Consider the following 19557-nt stretch of genomic DNA (forward strand, 5'->3'; position numbering starts at 1 on the left):
TGTTTGTTTGCGTGGGTTTGAAGCTATGGAATAACTTCAGTCACGAAGTTGCGTAGTTCCTGGGAGATCAGTAGCGCTGTTTTAAGTATTTGAAGGGATGTCATATTGAGGATGGAGCGAGCTTGTTTTCTGCTGCTCCAGAGAATAGAACCCAGAGCAATGGATTCAAACTACAGGAAAAGAGATTTCCCCCTCAGCTTTGAATCATATTTGCCCTCCTTGGATAAGAGTTCAAATTCATCTTATGATCTGTGGAGCCTGAGGATGGAGCAAGCTTGTTTCCTGCTGCTCCAGAGAACAGGACAAGGAGCAATGGGTTCAAACTGCAGGAAAAGATTCCAGCTCAACATTAGGAGGAACTTCCTGACAGTGGAAGATATTGCCTTGGAGTCTCCTTCTTTGGAGGTCTTCAAACAGAGGCTGGAGGGCCATCTGTCAATGGGGATGCTTTGACGGAGAGTTCCTGCATGGCAGAATAGGGTTGGACTGGGCTTGGGGCGCCTTCCAACTCTAGGATACTGTGATTCTGTGTATTCCTGCATGGCAGAAGGGGGCTGGTCTAGATGGCCCTCAGGGGTCTCTTCCATCTCTAGCATTTAACTTTGGGAGTGTTATTTTGTTAACCATGACAATTCCTTTTCCTTCCCTCCATTTCCCCAGTGGGCAAGAATCACTCAAGGACCATTATATTCATCTATTTGTTTATTTTATCGAGGATGTGAGGTGAAAAGAAAACAACAACAACAACAACAAACAAGCTCCAAAAACACTTTTTTCCCCTCACAAAAAGAGAGGCCCATTTTTTGCCTCAGACAAACTTGACCCTCCTCGACCAGCGGGGGTCGGGTTAGGCTGCGCCAGCCCCGCCGCCGGTGACGTCACGCGCCCTCCCTCCAATCAGGAGCGGGGCCTGGCTGTGGACGGAGGAAGTGACGTCACCGTATCCCTCCGCCAAGCCCCGGACCCCCTTTTTTGTGTATATGTGTGTGTGGTGTGGAGTGTGAGTGTGCTTGTGTACATATAGAGATATATAATATCAAGCCGCAGCCATATTATTATCTTAAAGCAACGAAGTAAATATAAGGAGGGGAGGCTTCATGCGCGGCGGCCCTTTAAGAGCCCTTTAAGGGGCGTGTGCCCCTTTAAGAGCGTGAGGGAGAAGCCGCGGAGGAGGAGGCGGAGGCAGCCGAAGCACAGCCGCCGCTACTACTATTACTACTGCTACTGCTGGCAGCACCAGCAGCGGGAGCGCCGCCAAGGAGACTGTGGGAAGGTGCGTTGGCGCCGGTCCGTTATGTAGGGGAGAGGCGGACGCGAAGGAAAACGGTTCCTGTCGCGGTCGAAAGGGGGGGAAAGAGAAGGGGAAAGAAAGGCCTTCTGTTCTGCGCACGCGTGTTGCGACCCCTCAGCCGTTCCGGGCGACCGTTGGGAAACCGGTTCGAACTGCCCGGCTTTTTTTGGGGTGGGGGGTGGGGAAAAGAGAATGGATCTGTAAGGAGAGGGTATGCGTATGCGCGCGCAACGCACCTAGAGAGAGACGCATACACACACTCACACACACACAAAGCGGGACGTTTCTGCGAAGGGGCGGGACTTGCGTCGCGGACGCGGACCGCGATTGGCGCGCCTCTTCTACCCCTTGAATCTGAGTGGACGAAAGGGGGAAGAGGGCGGGGCTTGGTTCGCGGGCACTTTTTCCCCCTGTCTCGCTAGGGGGCGGGACTTGCGTCGCCGACGCGGGTGGCAATTGGTTCTCCCTCTTCTCCCCATTGAATCTGAGTGGACAAGGGGGAAAAGAGGGTGGGGCTTGGATGCGGGCACTTCTTCCTTTCTCGCTAGGGGGCGGGACTTAGTTCTCTTCTCATTGAATCAGTGGAAGAGGGCGGGGCTTGGCTCGCTAGGGGGCGGGACTTGGGCGGTGATTGGTGCTCCTCCTCGAACCTGAGTGGACCAGTTTGGGAAGAGGGCGGGGCTTGGTTAACGGACCCTTTTTCCTTTCTCTTTCTTACGCTAGGTGGCGCTCATTGGCCACTGCTACTTTTTTCTCTCCCTTGTGCGGAGTGATACCAGACTCCTTTTTCTCTCCCTTCAGTCCTGAGGGGCGGGACGTGAGGGGGCTCGGAAAGGAGCGATGCGGCCTGGTCCTTTTTTCACCGTCTCCCTCCGCCTCGCTCTTTTTTCTCCCCCTCGTTTCGTATTTTTACCTCAGAGCCTTGCCTTGTCCCCTCAGGAAAGGTTGCGAAGCGTGTAAATAAAGACACACACCAAAAAGCACCCTCACGTCACTCCCCCTCACGCCTAATATATGCAAAAGTGAAGAAAACGTGTCATTATTGTTCCCTCTCTCTTTTTTTACCTCAGACACCCGCCCTTTTTGCCTCTTAAGCTGCACAACTCGGTTCTGGGTGGGCGGCCATGTTGGCCAAAGGGACTCTTTTCCCCCCCTCAAGAACCACTAAAAACAGACTCTGTGGAAACGTTAAAAATACACTCACACAAAAAAGTATGTGTGTTTTATATATATATATATATATATATATATATATATATAATCAGACCTGTTTGCTGAGAATATGCTTTATTCTCCTCAGCAAACACAACAACCACACGTGTGTATATATAATACACACACACATGCGTGGTTGTTGTGTTTGCTGAGGAGAATAAGCCTTGTTCTCAGCAAACACAACAACCACACGTGTGTTTATGTATAATACATACACACGTGCGTGGTTGTTGAGTTTGCTGAGGAGAATAAGCCTTATTCTCATCAGCAAACACAACAACCACACATATGTGTGTGTATATATAATATACACACACACACACATGCGTGGTTGTTGTGTTTGCTGAGGAGAATAAGCCTTATTCTCCTCAGCGAACAAGTCTGATAACACCCAAACAAGGATATCTTTATTGGCCTGAACCAAAATACACAATTATATGCATAGTACGCTGCTGGCTGTGTTGCGTTTTTCCTCAGCTTGGAGGGAATTTAGGTTTTCACACAACACGCAACAAAAGCCTACAGTTGTGTCGAATAAGGGATTCCAGCAGGTGTTTCTTGCGTGGGAACCCTTTCTTCTATACAACTGCACAAGCTATGCGAGTTTTACAGTTTGCTATCCCAAACGCACTGTGGAAATGATCCGGTTTGAGACCGCTTTAACCACTAGGGAATCCTGGGAATTGTAGTCCGTCGCGACACCAGAGCTCTCCTCTGACAGGGAAGGCTCAATGCCCCACAAAACTACAGTTCCCAGAATTCTCCAGCACTGAGCCGGGGAAGTTAAAGTGGTCTCAAACTGGATTTATTTTGTGTGGTTATTCCCAGAATTCCCTAGCATTGAGCCAGGGCATTAAAGCAGTCTATATCTATGGATATAAACCTAACCATAATTGTAAGAAGAGACATAGTCTGCCTTTCAGGAAGGGGACCCTTTCCTCCCCTTTTACCCTGACATCAAAATTAAGGAAGGAGTTGTCACCCCTTGTCAAGGCAATGCCTCTGTTTTTAATTTTGGCGTTAAGTGGCATTTCGTATTTGCCACCACGGTTGTGGATTGGCCATGCTGCTGCCTGGCAGCCCCTGCCAAACTGGCGCAAGGCCGCTGTAGAGAAACATGTGCCGAATGACGGGGGAAAACCTCCCTTTCCCCAGCTTCACTTGTTACAAGCCTCACACCAGAAGCTATGGAGACATTGCTCCATTCAGTAGCCCTCACCCCAATGTTTGCACAGTTGTTGCTCTCTGGCCCGCTGGGGCTTTCCTATATATTAATCCGCATGGAATGTAATACGACATTCAACACTCGCAACATACATGAGAAGGGGAAGCTGTAATTCGGCCGTGCATCACTACCATAGCTTATACATTTCATTTTATCCATTTCATTTCATTGTGTGCGCCGTTGCTGCATGTTATTGGTTTCCTGTGGTCCAAAACCCACTGCAGAAATGAGACCACTTTCACTGCCTTGGCTCAGCTGATCCTGGGAATTGTAGTTTGTTGTGGCACCACTTTCTCTGATAGATAAGGCTCAATGTTTTGCAAAACTATAGATCCTGGGATTCCCTAGCATTGAGCCTCTGGATTATTTCTGCAGTGTGGTTTGGACCAGTGATGCATCGTATTTCTATACCACTTTCCAGAGTGTTACAAAATGCTGTGTTGTCTCCATGTGCATAACCCACTAAGTTAGCTTCTTTTTATTACTGTCAAGACATTCTGTTCCAGGAGGTGCTTTCCAGGTCCTGAATGTTGCCTTGCTTCTGGAATCGTACTCCTGATCTTTTCCCAATTCACATCCTAAAATGGCCATTGCATTTCTGTATCATAGCAACATATTGTTGACTCATATTCATCTTTATTCCACTGCAATCCCTGAATTCCCCATTTGAAGGGCTACTTGGATGTCGTTGTACTTTGCTATACGTCCGACACGGCTACCTTGGGTATCTTTACTAACTAGTGAGTTACATTTCCACCTGACAGTTAGTTGGTTTTCCTCTGTGTGTCACTTACTCTCTACTACAACCAGACCTAGGTAGGTGTTTCAGGTGACTTTGAATTCCCAGCGTATCTCGAAAAGTGGTTGCGCTACAAGGATCAAAGGTGCCGCAGAGAGGTTTGAAGTTCCCCTTAAAGTTACTTGTCTTATTATTAACCATCACACTTTTACAAAAGAAACTTGGGGCAGGCTCCCATGTTCCAGCACTCCTCCATGTCTTGGACTACAACACCCACCGTCCCCACGGCCATTTGCAGTTGGCACGATGGGAATCATTATCTGCCACGTTGGGCTGCGGATTGCTGGGAGGCTCTTTTATTCATTCAGAGTCAGAATTTACATGGCTGAGGGGGATTCAAAGAGGACCACTTTTCGTAGACCATTTTAGCCACATGATGCTGTCTCTTATGTGTTCATAGCCATAGATCAATGGGTTGGCTGGTTTTGGGGGACTTGTAGGTCACTGTCCAAAGGGTTTGGACTGGGGCTATATAAAAGGGACCTCTAAACCTGCCAGCTGTCATTTAGAGCTGAGCTGCCAAGAGCTGAAGAAGAGCTGAAATCACTGAAGGCAGAAGATGGGAAGAAGATAGAAGGAAAGATGAATGCACTGAAGGGAGAGGATGGGAAGAAGATAGAAAGAAAGATGAAGGCACTGAAGGGAGAAGATGGGAAGAAGATAGAAGGAAAGATGAAGGCACTGAAGGGAGAAGAGGGGAAGAAAATAGAAGGAAAGAAAGATGAATGCACTAAAGGTAGAAGATGGGAAGAAGATAGAAGGAAAGATGAAGGCACTGAAGGTAGAAGATGGGGAGAAAATAGAAGGAAAGATGAAGGCACTGAAGGTAGAAGATGGGAAGAAGATAGAAGGAAAGATGAATACACTGAAGGGAGAAGATGGGAAGAAGATAGAAGGAAAGATGAAAGCACTGAAGGGAGAGGATGGGAAGAAGATAGAAGGAAAGATGAAGGCACTGAAGGTTGAAGATGGGAAGAAGATAGAAGGAAAGATGAATACACTGAAGGGAGAAGATGGGAAGAAGATAGAAGGAAAGATGAAAGCACTGAAGGGAGAGGATGGGAAGAAGATAGAAGGAAAGATGAAGGCACTGAAGGTTGAAGATGGGAAGAAGATAGAAGGAAAGATGAAAGCACTGAAGGGAGAGGATGGGAAGAAGATAGAAGGAAAGATGAAAGCACTGAAGGGAGAGGATGGGAAGAAGATGGAAGGAAAGATGAAGGCACTGAAGGTTGAAGATGGGACGAAGATAGAAAGAAAGATGAAGGCACTGAAGGGAGAAGATGGGAAGAAGATAGAAAGAAAGATGAAGGCACTGAAGGTAGAAGATGGGAAGAAGATAGAAGGAAAGATGAAGGCACTGAAGGGAGAGGATGGGAAGAAGATGGAAGGAAAGATGAAGGCACTGAAGGTTGAAGATGGGACGAAGATAGAAAGAAAGATGAAGGCACTGAAGGGAGAAGATGGGAAGAAGATAGAAAGAAAGATGAAGGCACTGAAGGTAGAAGATGGGAAGAAGATAGAAAGAAAGATGAATGCACTGAAGGTAGAAGAGGGGAAGAAGATAGAAGGAAAGATGAAGGCACTGAAGGTAGAAGATGGGAAGAAGATAGAAAGAAAGATGAAGGCACTGAAGGGAGAGGATGGGAAGAAGATAGAAAGAAAGATGAAGGCACTGAAGGGAGAGGATGGGAAGAAGATAGAAAGAAAGATGAAGGCACTGAAGGGAGAGGATGGGAAGAAGATAGAAAGAAAGATGAAGGCACTGAAGGGAGAGGATGGGAAGAAGATAGAAAGAAAGATGAAGGCACTGAAGGGAGAGGATGGGAAGAAGATAGAAAGAAAGATGAAGGCACTGAAGGTAGAAGAGGGGAAGAAGATAGAAGGAAAGATGAAGGCACTGAAGGGAGAAGATGGGAAGAAGATAGAAGGAAAGAAAGATGAATGCACTGAAGGTAGAAGAGGGGAAGAAGATAGAAAGAAAGATGAAGGCACAAGGGAGAAGATGGGAAGAAGATAGAAGGAAAGATGGAGGCACTGAAGGTAGAAGATGGGAAGCGTTCCAGAAGGAGAGCCTGGGAAGAAGGCAGAAGGAAAGCTGGACTGACTGAAGGCAGGAGCTTGGGAAGAGCTTAGCCAGAAGGCCCTGGGAAGCAGGTGGATGAAAAGCTGTGAAGAAGGCAGAAGAAAAACTGGAATCCTCAGAAAAAGAACTGAAATCACTGAAGGCAAAAGGTGGGGGCAGATGGTGGAAGAAGGCAGAAGAAAAAACTTATTACGTTGTCCTGTGTTTATATCCTTAGATCTGGGATAGTACTGGATCCAAGCCTGGCGTCTCTAGAGACCTTTCCTGGATGCTGTGGTTTATCTTAGCAAATAAACACACTGTGGCAGGTAGACCTCAGTTGGCAAAGTCAGTGTGTTCCTGAAAACCCAGTGCCCAAGGCAGAAACACCAGGAAAAAGGATGTGGGGAGGTTCTCCTGCCACAAATAAGGGGAGAAGTTCAGTGTGTTTTAGCAAACTTTGTATCTAGAATTGACAGTATTCACACCTGAAATGAAACAACCAGGTCGGGGAAGCCTTGCCTAAGTAAAAACATTTGGTACCTTCTAGAGACCGCTTGAAGGCTTCTTCCAGGCTTAATCTGCTTTTTTTGCTCTCTAAGAAATCCTGCCAGGAAAACCCCATGATAGGGTTGCCTTAGGGTTGCTATAAGTTGGATATGACTTGAAGGCACACGGCGCACGCAGAGGATGAGAAAGAAAAGGGGGGCTTGTCAAAGACTTGGGCTTGAACAGACAGGCCAAAATAAAGCTGCTTCGAGTCACTTTGGAGGTATGCTATTTAAATGCTGCATGCGTCCGAAGAGTCCAGAAGCCGCGTCAAAGCCATGCTCCAGTCCTAAGAAGCCTGCTTCCCAAGCCTTCTGACAGATGCTGCAGGAACCTATCCCTATTCATAGAAACATAGGATCCTAGCATTGGAAGAGACCCTAAAGGTCATCCAGTCCAGTGCCATTCTGCCATGCAGGAACTCTCAATCTAAGCATTCCCATTCAGCCTCTGTTTAAAGACCTCCGAAGAAGGAGACCCCACCACTTTCCAAGGGAGCGTCCTCCACTCTCAAACAGCTTTTACTGTCAGGCAGTTCCTCCTAATGCTTTAGTCTTTGCAAGTTACTTCTGTTTCTGGTGTCAAATGTTCTGTTAAACAAGTGACACCCAGGAACATGCTGACTTTGCGAATGGCGGCATACCTGTGTAGCGCCAGTGATGAGGAATGATGGGAGTTGCAATCTGGCAACATCTGGAGGGCTGACTGTTCCCCATTCCAGGTCAGAAGGCTTATTGATCTTCACCTAGTCGCTGAATCAAAAGGTTTTTTTGGGGGGGAATACTTTTTTGGGCCACAGTTCGGGGTTAGCGTTCTGCAGAGTTTGGCGACGGCTGCAATAAATGACTTCAGCTTTGTAGGTTGGCTTGCAGCGTTTCACCTGGAAAGATTTATTTCCCTATCTAACTCCTTTCAGAAGAATCCAGGGGACTTTGATTTCTATGGTTCCGTGCCGTTTTGGTTTGTGTTTAGCTGTTGGAGGCTGGATCTGTTTCCCTCGTCCTGGCTTCAGCATCTTAAAAGCAGATTGGCAGCCTTCCTCTGGCTTGGAAGGGAAGCCTGGTTTCCTAGACAGACCGTCTGTCTGGCTTGTTGCTCCCAAGTTGCCGTTGGAGCAGAGTCCCTTTCTGTTTCTCCTGCGCTTCTGTTTCTGTCGATCAAGCGCCAGCCCCATCTGGGCGCTCCGAGGCCTACGCCAAATCGCGCTTCTTCAGCCCATTGAGTATCTTGAGAGTAGAGAGGCTCGACCCCGCAGAAACCTCCGAGATGGTTTCCCTGCCTTTGGACGGTGCCTCGCCTCGCTGCCCCAAGAGACTTGAGAGTCCCAAGACAAATAAGCCTTTTACACAAGGGGACAGATCGATACCCCAGCGAGGCTTGCCATCTTGAAAGAGAAAATGGAGTTACTCAGTGTGTCTGTTCTTTCCCTTATATATTATCCTGTCGTTCTTTTGTGGAGGGAAGAATAGGTAGATCACCGTTTGTGTGTGTGTATTTGTTGGGGAGATTTGAAATACATTAGTTTTATGTCGCTTCCTAAGCGCTGGTGGGTGATTTTCAGTGCTGTCGAATAGGAGACAGACGCATAGCAGAAAACTACATTTTAGACTATTTATCACAAGGATTCATCACAAGGGGAGTTTTGACATTTCCGGTACTTTCACGGCGGAAGACGTAAGAGAAGAAAGACAGAAATAAACGGAAGAGTAGAAAGACTGTGAAGTCGAAGAAGGCTTTCATGGCCGGTATCCATAGTTTTTTTGTGGGTTTTTGGGGCTACGTGGCCATGTTCCAGAAGAGTTTGTTCCTGACGTTTCGCCAGCATCTGTGGCTTTGGCATCTTCAGAGACGAAAGACTTCAGTAGAAAGACTTTTAAAAAGTCTCCTTCTTCTGAGGTCTTTAAGCAGAGGCTGGATAGCCATCTGTCAGGGATGCTTTGTGAGTTCCTGCATGGCAGAAGAGGGTTGGACTAGGTGGCTTTTGTAGCCCTCTTCCAACTCTAGGATTCTATGTACAAAAGCAATGCAACTTGGTGCATCCAAACATTTAACACTTCAGGCATAACTATTCGTGTGTGTGTCAAAATTTGGAGGTGCATGCTTCTCACACTCAAAATCATCCCTCTTTTTTCCCAGCTCACGTTGGGCAGCCAACTCACCTGCGCAGCATTCCTCCTTGGCTAGTAGCTAAATACAAGATCTTTGCTGCAATGCTCTGTACAGGTGCACCGCAGTGAACAAATTCGATGTGTCCTTTCCTGGCCATTACTTCTCTAACAGGAAATTTGGCGCCAGAGGCAGAAAGAGCATGGAAAGAACATTGACAGGTTCCTGCAGCGCTTAGAAGAAGAACGGTTCAACCTGTTGCAGCAAACCTTTTGTTCAAAACTGTGTGCATATATGAAACAATCTGGTCAGGGAAGCCTTATATAAGTAAACAAAGACATATTGCCAATGATGTTTGTGTAGTAGGCAAACAGTGCTGTGCAAAGACAACACTTGGGGTAGTTATAAAAAAAAACCCTAAATGCTAGCTTTTCAAGGCGGTTTGGCTAAATAGGCACCAAACCAGTTCCTCCAACCATGCTTTTGGCTTGACTGTGGTCAAGTTGTAGGTGGTCAAGCAATAATAACTTTGATGGTTTGACTGACTGTTGTGTGAGGTCTTTCCAGGTAGTAGCTGCTTCCTAGCGAGACTGAAAGCCTGTCCTTAATGGCCACATTTGGTGGGGATGATGGGACTTACAGCCCAACACAACTGGAAGACAGCAGGTTAGGAAATACTGCCCTAATGAATCAAGGTTCTACTCAAGGGATTACTTGAAAGTGTTTTCAGAGATTAGAATAGTTGGAAAGAAGTCGAATTAGACAAACCATGTGTGAGCTTAGGTGTTATCTTTCCTTAGCCCAAGAAGAGACATTGACACATCCTTTCTTTCTCATTTTTCCTTCCAGGATGGCGGACACAGACCTATTTATGGAGTGTGAGGAGGAGGAGTTGGAGCCGTGGCAGAAAATCAGCGACGTGATCGAGGACTCGGTGGTGGAAGACTACAATTCGGTTGACAAAACAGCTACCGGTATGGTCTCCCCCGTACTTCAAGAGTATCAAATAACGCCCCATTTCTACACGAATTTCCTTGGCTGTGTCATTTTGGCCGGTTGTAGTAATGACGCTTCATCCACACACGTTACTATATCTTCTGTCGCATTGCCGTATTCTTTCCAGTTCCTCCTGATAGGGATCCATTTATCTCTCTCGCTGTTGTCATTCAGCAGCAAGACTGAGGACTTTCTTGGTGTAGGCTTTTAGGGAACATGGAAATAGTAACTGTGCCTCATTGCTAATCCTTGCTGATGGTGTTACATTTGTTATGAAATACTTGTGATGTTACAACTATGGTGTTCATGGTGTTTGTGGGTTGCATTGGGTTTGAAGTAGAAACCCTGGTTATTGGCTAGTCTGAAACGAGAAAGGACAAATAATAACATAAAGAAATAGATGGTGAGTTGCCCTGTGCTCTCTGTTAACCACACTCTTCTGACTCTGAGGATCTTGGTGGCAATGCACTGAGCAGGAGGAGCCATTTTCAAGAAGAAATTCAAGGGCTGCCAGAGAGAGGACGAGGCAGGTTTATTCTTTGCTGCCCCGGTGGGTAAGACTAATGGTTACCCTCCCAGGACCATTACCCAGGACTAATGGTTTGGAGTTACAGGAGGGTAGGTTTCAATTGAACATTAGGAGGGGCTTCTAGAGCAGTGGTTCTCAACCTTTGGGCCTCCAGATTTTTTGGACTTCAACTCCCAGAAGTCCCAGTCAGTGTGCTCATTGTTCAGGAATTCTGGGAGTTGAAGTCTCAAAAATCTAGAGGACCAAAGGTTGAGAACCACTGTTCTAGAGAGTAAGAATGGTTTGGCCATGGGAACCATTACCTAAAGAGATGGTGGGGTCTCCTTCTGTGGACGTCTTCAAAAAGAAGTTGGACAGCTGCCTGCTGGGGATGCTTTAGCGCAGATGAGGGGATTGGATGTTATGGCCTAAGAGGCCCCAATGATTCTATAACTGTTAGGACTCTATAACTTTTCCCTCATTACCAAACCACTGTATCCCATCCCTCATTGCCTTAGGATGAACAAGGGACAGAAAGAAGCCTGCTTTTCCAAACCATGACTTGAGCCTTGCCCACATCTCCATACATTTAACACATCCTTCTGACCCTGGATGGGTATCTCAGGAGGGAGACCACCATGTTGGGGATGGTCAGACCGTAATTCTGTGGCGTAGCACTTGTTCCGTTCTGGAGTCCCGAGTCCAGCACTCTCTAATTTGATGGCCAGTGTTGGGGTTCATGTGTCCCTCCTCTACAGTGTTAGACTTCAAGAACTCTTGGAGGCATTTTTGAGTGCGTTTCTGCACTGATCCATCCCATATTCTTGCGTTTGGCATGGAAAGGACGGGGTGGGGGAGGACTCCAACAAATCATCTCATCTTTGGCTATTAATATCCTTGTGGGTGTAACAGATTGGCACGCTTAATAGCTCTTATTCTCGTCTGGCTGTTCCAATTTGCTCCTTCCCTGCCTTCTGGCGGATACGGAGAATAAGCTTTGGTTTGAGCTCAAGAAGAGATGTAGGCTTGAGCCGTGTCTTGAGATCCAGTTAATAATGTTACTGCTTTGTCTTTGGTGTGTAGTGCTGTGAGTGTGGTGGGGTGACGTGTTTGAATGTGTTGACCCTGCAGGTATAAAAATCGGTACGCCAGTCAGAACGTGAGGCTAGAAACATCCCCATTTTCTACATGCAGAGGTTAGGCTAGGTCCTCAGTGCCGCTCCTCACATTGCCGGTTGGCGCTTCTGGGTATCCTCACAGGTGAAACTGTGCCCCGTGGACATTCTCTGCGCTCCTGTAGACTATATAGCCATTTTGAATTTCCTTCCCGGCAGTGTCCGTCAGCGTCCAGCCAGTTGCCACCCCGGTGCCGATTGTTGCCCACGCGTCCATTGGCGGCGGCCTCCAGACCCCCACGTCCGTCAGCAGCAGCATGCCGCCCAACAGCGACAGCGCAAAGAAGACGTTGGTGACCCTCTTTGCAAACAACAGCGGTGAGAGGGGAGAGACAGACCTTGCAAAGTAGATGGAATTTGAGCTGGAGTGTAGGATCCATTCTGTTCCCAGGATTGCATTTACCCATGACCAGAACCCTTTTGCTGAGGAAAGTGGGCATTTGTCTCTTGTGTGGATTGTGAAAACTGCATACCTTCTGTTATTCGGCATAATTTAACTTTACCCCCTCCATTTATTCCATTGTTTTTTTCTTTTGGCTTGAAGTTGTTTAGCAGGACTCCAACCTTGGATTTTATAAAGGTACATAATATACCCTGCCCCTGAGCTGTTCCTTTACGTCAGAAACAGGCAAAAAGTAGTGTTGGTAGAGCTCTGTGTGATGCAGTAGCTTGGCCAGAGTTTCTGGCCCCGATAGTTGAGCAGCAACAAGCAAAATTGCAAGGGTTAAAGGGGGAAAAAAAGGAAAATTCTCTGGGTTGGTGAGAGGAGGAATCCACCGATGTTGTGTAGATTCCTCCTCAACAATACACCTTCACAACAAGGAGCTAGTATGGCATTCTCTAGCGTGGTTGTGCTAATCTCTTCTCCCTCAGCCTCTGTATTCTTCTGCTGTGAGAATAGGGTTGCCAAGTTGGATATGGGACGGGGCTCTTGTAGCTCTAAGCCAGAGGTCTCCAGCCCTTTAAGAGGTTTTAGACTTCAGCTCCCCAAAGCCCCAGCCATTTTGACCAATAGTCTGGGATTCTGGGAGTCGAAGTGCAAAATCCCTTAAAGAGCACAGTTTGGGGACTACTGTCAAAGAGATTGGGAAGCAATATGAGATCCCATAATGCTCTGTGACGCCAAGTGAAGGTACTTCTTCCCTTCCCTTTCAACCTCAGACTTCCAGCCGCAGCCGCTCCTTCTCAACTTGACTTTTGCTGCTTGCTTGATGCTTCTGTGCTCTTCTCCCTTTGCTCTCACAAAGGAAGCAAGAGCCCTGTTGGGAGGGAGCAGGTGCAGCTGAAAATTCAAGGTTGAAAGGGAAGACGGGTACTTTTGGCCAGCTTCACAAAGTTTCATGGCACCTCTTCCTACGTCTCTGCGTTCAGCCTTGGCTTCAAGTTACACAAACCCCATCCTATATCCCACTTAGCAATCCTGTGTAAGAGATATGAACTGTTGCCTTTGTTCAGATCTGTGAGAGCATGTGCTTCCATGCCCTGGACTGTTGTTTTCTTGTGCAGTCCCAGGTGATACACCTAAAACTCCAAATTAGATCCTCCAGAATGTGACGTCTGTATTATTTAAGTGATCTTTGGAAAAGAGAGCAGCTTGGAACAACCAGAGTTTGAAAAGATGATTTTTTTGTGGGGAGACTACAGCGTTCAAGATATACATGCCAGTGTTGCCACTGGCTGGAGGTTTCCGGGAGTTGTGATCTCAAATTCTATTTGTAGAGCTGACTTTTCCCCTCTGAGGCCAAATCACCAGCAAATAGCCTCTCTTTCATCCAACTATTCAGCGGGCACGCCTATCGTCCAGCAAAGTGGGCAGCCTCTGATCCTCACACAGAACCCGGCTTCCGGTCTGAGTACGGTGGTGACGCAGCCAGTGCTCCGTCCCGTACAGGTCATGCAAAATGCCAACCACGTGACCAATTCTCCAGTGACAAGCCAGCCCATCTTCATCACCACCCAGGTGAGGACTCCTTCCCAGGGCTCCTTGGGTACCTGGGTACCTTGTGTCTGGCTTTGTTGTTGCCATGTGCTTTCAAGTGGTTTCTGACTTATGGCAACCCTGTTACTGAGTTTTCTTGGCCAGATTAGTTCAGAGGGGCATTTTAGCCTCACGGTGCCAGGTGCCGACTCCAAGGCTGTTCCTTTCCAGCTGAAGACACAAAACTATCCCATGAGTCGTTACACAGAACATGTTTGTATTGCATTTTTCAGTTTTTGTATATATTTAGGAATGCATATATATATGAATGGAGTTTAGTTGAGAGAGGGAAGGAATGTGTGTCTTTTGAAGAGGCCACACAACATCTTGGTGTATTGAAGTGGGTAGGGGGGCAAAAGTGCCACCTGAAGCCTCCATGTCTTCCCAGTTGAACACAAATGTCTGGGCAATTCTTTGTTCAAAATGGGTCAAGTGAAAACCCAGAGTTTTAACTCCCTGCACCTATTTGGTTCCTAACGCTGCTAAGAACGCTTCTCCATTCTTCTGTGCCCCAGGGTTTTCCTGTACGGAACGTCCGGCCTGTGCAAAACACAATGAATCAAGTTGGAATTGTCTTGAATGTCCAGCAAGGCCAAACCGTCAGGCCCATCACTCTTGTCCCAGGTAAGGCAGAGATGGGGACTTACCAAGGCAAGGTGAGGAGGTGAACGTGGGCCAGAGCTATGCAATCTGGAAACTTATCCCACTTGCAGGATAGCTCCAGTAAACATGTGTGTATTTTAACTAAGAAGGGAGAAACGGCCAGATCATGTACTTTACAAAATTTAGCCTAGCCCTTCCAAAAATGGTGTCCCTTCTCTGGCTGGGAGATGATGGGAGTTATATTCCTGGCACATCTGGAAGGCACCCTGTTAACATTGCTCAGACATTGTGATCCTACTATTTTCCAAAGCTGGAGTGTCATGAACTGACCAGCTCTTCCTTTGCTTTTCTTGCAGCCCCAGGGACCCAGTTTGTGAAGCCCACTGTTGGCGTCCCTCAGGTGTTCTCCCAAATGGCCCAGGTGAGACCTGGTCCAACCATGCCGGTCCGACCGTCCTCCAACACTTTCACGACGGTCATTCCGGCCACTCTTACCATCCGGAGCACAGTACCGCAGTCCCAGCAACAACCGCAAAGTAAGTCCTCTCCCAGCACCTCCACCACTCCTACTTCAGCGCAGCCAACAGCACTGGGACAGTTAACTGTACAACAGCCAGGGCAGTCCACTCAACCTACTAACCCCAAATTAGGTAAGCCTTCCCATGGGGAAGAAAACCAAGTCTAACAAACATACAAAGAAAAGCAAATAACAAAACACAACCTATTATAATTATTATTATTATGTATTGATCCTGGTGGTAGTGACGATCAGTATTGTTTTAACTGCTCTAGGCCTCTTTCAGTCCCATACAGGGGAAAAAGGCAGGATATAAATATAGGCATAATAGCCTCTCTCCACCAGGTGGAAAATAGTGAGCAGGTTGGTGCCCATTAGATCACACTGACATTACTAAAGATTGTCCAGTTGGTCACCTATAAGTGATTCTGAATTGCTGTTGTTGTTGTTGTTTTATTAACTGGGTCTACAGATCCTAACAAGTAACAATTCCAAGCCTTGCTTTAGCCAGGATTCTGATCTCACGGTGACTAACCGGATGCCTCTCTTTATTGTTTTAACCTAGTTTATCGACCATCTTGGGTAGGCTTTTGGTTGGAAGACAGTATGGAAATATTTTTAGTATAATAAATAAATAAACAACCCTACAAGCAGGATACAAACTTCACAGCACCTTCCCCTTTTGTTTTTGCCAATGACTAGCATGAAATAGTATTCAGCCTTTTAAACTTGTGGTATAAGCACTGTAGAATATGACTAGTAGTCATTGATACAGTTAACTTTAATGTCTGTCAGTGTCACAGAGTGAACCTCTGGGCCTAGAGTTTATTTGTTAATTATATTTTTATCCTGTTCTTATTTTATCTATGATTCTGTCACTGGCCTCACATCCTCCGCTGCCTCCATTGTATCCTCATAACAGTGCTACAAGGTAGACGAAGCTGAAGTGTCTGGGTTTAGGGTCACCTACAGAGTTTCATAGCCAGAATGTCTATACAGACTGGCCGCAAGGGCTTTGTACAGTCCCAGGCCAAGAAAAGTCTTTCCCAGCACCTCCCAGCTGAAATCTTTTCACTAGAGTCTCAAAAGGAATGTACTTCTGCATATTGTTTCTAGCACCTGGAACATCCTGGCTCCATTTTTGTAAAGCACACTAATGCGTCTTTCTTTTATCTTAAACCAGCTCAGCCCATTTCCCTTCCAGATGTATTTAATGGCATCTCCCATTATTCCTAGCTAATATGGCCAGGCTGACATGGGACACATCTGGAAGCTGGGGAAGACTGCTTTAACTATAACATGAAAACCTGCCTGCCTCTCTCTCTGTTTCTGTCTTTCTCTCTGCCCCCCAATAAAATATTTGCTCCAACTCTTCCCTTTCCTACTCGGGTATGAAACCATTCCCCCCATCCCTCCTTTTTTCCTCCTGGCAGTGAGCATTGCAAGTTTTGTTACAGTGAAGAGACCCGGGGTGACGGGCGAAAACAGCAACGAGGTGGCAAAACTAGTGAACACCTTGAACACCATTCCTTCGCTGGCCCAGAGTTCTGGTCCCATTGTGGTCTCCAACAACAGCCCCGCTCATGGCTCCCAGCGAGTGGGCACCTCTGAATCCTCATCACAGAAAGGTAAGCGCTGGGGGTGCTGGTGTGCTTGGAAAACCCGGAAAGGGCTGAGACTTATTTGGACCAGTACTTTGTGTCACAAGCTCCACGTCTGTGTTAGTTGCATGGGAGGGCAGGTTCTGTGCTACCAGAGAGGGTGCCTGGCGTGGGTTCCTCCCAAGACAGAGTCACATATACCTTTCCAGTCCTCCCTGGTCCACCAAAAAAAAAAAAAAGGATGTGTTTGAAAGTCCTACGCTTGTAGAAGGAGCAGGTGGTAGCTTTGGTCCATGCAGCTCTCCTCTCCCTCACTTCTCTGGCACTGGTTTTGTAATATGAGAAGGTACCCAGGTTGTTTCTTTCTGCCACACCTGGGGAAAAAGTGCATTTAATCATATTGTGCCAAGCAGAGAAGGAAGGAAAGTGCCCAGGATCAGATGCCTTGTCCTGCATCAACAGAAAGAACTCATTGTCTAGTGTCTGGCAGAGTGGCTCCTCTTAACCCCTGCCCTGTCTTGATCCGCTTGCCTTTCTCCTTTCCAAGTTCAGCTCTTCAGTCCTTTTTTCTTTTCTTTTTTAACAATTCCATTTATGCTTGTTATTTGCCTTCTGGCGTTATGGTGACTTTAAGGTGACTTGTATCGTGGGGTTTTCTTGGGTGAATTTGTTCAGAGGGATTTCTCCGTGGCTGGGAGAGAATATCATTTGCCCATAGTCACCCAGTAGGTTTCTGTGGCTGAGCGGGAATTCCAGCCCTGGTCTCCCAGTGTCCTAGTCCAGCCCTCAGACCCCATTGACTGTTACAGTTTATGTTGCCCTTTCAAAAATGGAAAACCTCAGTGTTGTTTTTGCGTAGGGCCAAGTCCCTCTTTCCCAAGCCTCTTCGTGCAGCCTGACCCGTTCCTTGGCTTGTGTGGTGTGGGACTGAAAAAGGAGTCCTCTTTGGCTTGGGTTAGCCTTGCTTGAAAAACAGGCAAGGCTAGATTGGAGCAGTATTATTCTCCTGTTCCTCCAACCCCTCAGCTTCATATTGCAAGTGGGACTGAGATGAAATTGGGAGCTGCCTCCTTGCCAACAGCAAGAGGTTGGCAGATAAGAGAGTCAAACTGGGACTTTCCAGCTTTATGCTGGCATTGTTAGCGCTTCCACCTGTGAGTACTAGAAAATGCCTTCCCTCCCACAAACAGGAAAGCATAAGGAGCTCCTTGACTTTTCGGAATCTGTTTGGGACACAGGGATGCTGTTGTTTGTGGTCTGGCTGCCTTTCCCCCTAAGTAAAAGAAAGCAATAGAAGGAGGGAGGAAAAGAAGGGACGAGACCAGGTTGTGTGAAGGCTTCTGAAGAAGAGCGCAGGGCTGGTGGATTCCAGCCATGACCCTTTTTCCTGGTTCTGTTTCTTATAGTCAGCTCCTCGCCCATCCCCTCCTTCGACTTGCAAGAGAGCGGGCGGAAAGTCTGTCCACGGTGCAATGCCCAGTTTAGAATCACTGAAGCTTTAAGAGGCCATATGTGCGTAAGTAAACCCTTCCCGTATTATGAGGTGGAGAACTGGTAAGGCATTGCCTCAGACGAGGGATATTATCTTACCAGAGTTGGAAGCTTGGGTTGGTCATGGCCTAGAATCCTAAACTTCAGGGCAGGTGGTCATTGGGATAACCCACACTTATTCACTGACTCACAAGATATTCACTGGGTTTGAGATCCATAGATGCAGCAATGGACTTTTGACTTACAAAGGGGCTCCTGGCTTTGATAGCTAAATGGAGCCTCTGTGTTCAGAGGCGTTCTATCTAAGAGAAAGCTTTTCTTTCTGGTCATCTTTTCCCCCCAATACAGTATTGCTGCCCCGAAATGGTGGAATTTCTGAAAAAAGGGAAGCCTCTAGAATCTGAACCAAATATCCAAGCCCCCAAGCCCTCTTCCCCGGAAAAGTCGGCTGTTGTGGTTTCCCCGCCTTCCTCCACCCCGATCCCTACGCTGTCACCCTCTGCCAAAATCTCTGAGCAAAGCGACGGCGTAAGCGACGGGGCGCAGAGCAAGCTGATCATGCTGGTGGACGACTTCTACTACGGCAGGGACAGCGGCAAGGCGAACCAGCTGCTCAACTTCCCCAAAGTGCCGACCTCCTTCCGCTGCCCACACTGCACCAAGAGGCTCAAGAACAACATCCGGTAATGGCAGCCGGAGAAATGGCCAGGGTGGCGGAAGGGGCAGGGGATGCGTGGGAGATGGTCAGACATCCCTCCGGATGCAGTGAATGTCTGGCCACAGAAATCAGAGGCCTTGAGGGAGGGACCTGCCTTCATCAGAAGTCTCCTGTGTCTGCTTTGAAATGTTCAAAATGCTAATATGTAAAGAGATCTTGCTGCACCTTTGAGACTAACTGAAAGAAAGGAGTTGGCAGCATGAGCTTTCATAGACTTAAATCTACTTCCACAGATGCATTTGGTGCAGTGGAAAGCCAGGGACAGACCTAAATAAGTCATTTGCTTTCCACTCCACGAAATGCATCTGAGGAAGTAGACTTAAGTCTGTGCTGCTAACTTCTTTCATTTAGTCTCAAAGGTGCAACAAGATCTCTTTACATGCCAATTTTACAGACTTGCCTGGCTATATCTTTCAGTTCATCCACTTTGAAATGTTAGCACAGGTTGAGTATCAAACCATAAAACAGGCGCATTATGCAGTTAAACTATGCATGGCTGTTCATATACACATGTAATAAAGCAAGTTACACAACCTATTTGGTTCAGTATGTATCAACAAGTGACTGAAGTTCAGAAAAAAACAACTGTATTTTATACACAAAGTACTATACAGAAGGGAATACTTCCCAATTGTTCAAAATGAATTATTACCCAACAAGAGTTTACAATTGTAGAAACTGTTGGCAGACAGCACCAGATGTTTGGCTGAGAGCACCAGC

The 19557-nt window shown here is 47.0% G+C and overlaps 1 protein-coding gene across 6 annotated transcripts in view; it reads left to right on the top strand.

Annotated features, from left to right (window-relative positions):
- Positions 1–964: 964 nt before the first annotated feature.
- The window catches only part of POGZ (pogo transposable element derived with ZNF domain), a 30134-nt gene continuing 11541 nt past the window's right edge, over positions 965–19557 (top strand). The window contains exons 1-9 of one of the 6 annotated variants that reach the window (XM_089483187.1): positions 965–1273; positions 10100–10224; positions 12089–12247; positions 13714–13889; positions 14423–14531; positions 14867–15160; positions 16461–16655; positions 18035–18144; positions 18468–18802. In XM_089483187.1, the coding sequence (XP_089339313.1) occupies positions 10101–10224; positions 12089–12247; positions 13714–13889; positions 14423–14531; positions 14867–15160; positions 16461–16655; positions 18035–18144; positions 18468–18802 (1502 nt within the window). In that variant the 5' untranslated portion in view covers positions 965–1273; position 10100. The other 5 variants (XM_089483190.1, XM_089483191.1, XM_089483188.1 and 2 more) reach the window with 5 other exon arrangements.

Source organism: Sceloporus occidentalis, unplaced genomic scaffold (assembly GCF_023333645.1).
Source record: "Sceloporus occidentalis isolate IW3139 unplaced genomic scaffold, rSceOcc1.0.p SCAF_20, whole genome shotgun sequence".
Taxonomy (NCBI): Eukaryota; Metazoa; Chordata; class Lepidosauria; order Squamata; family Phrynosomatidae; genus Sceloporus; species Sceloporus occidentalis.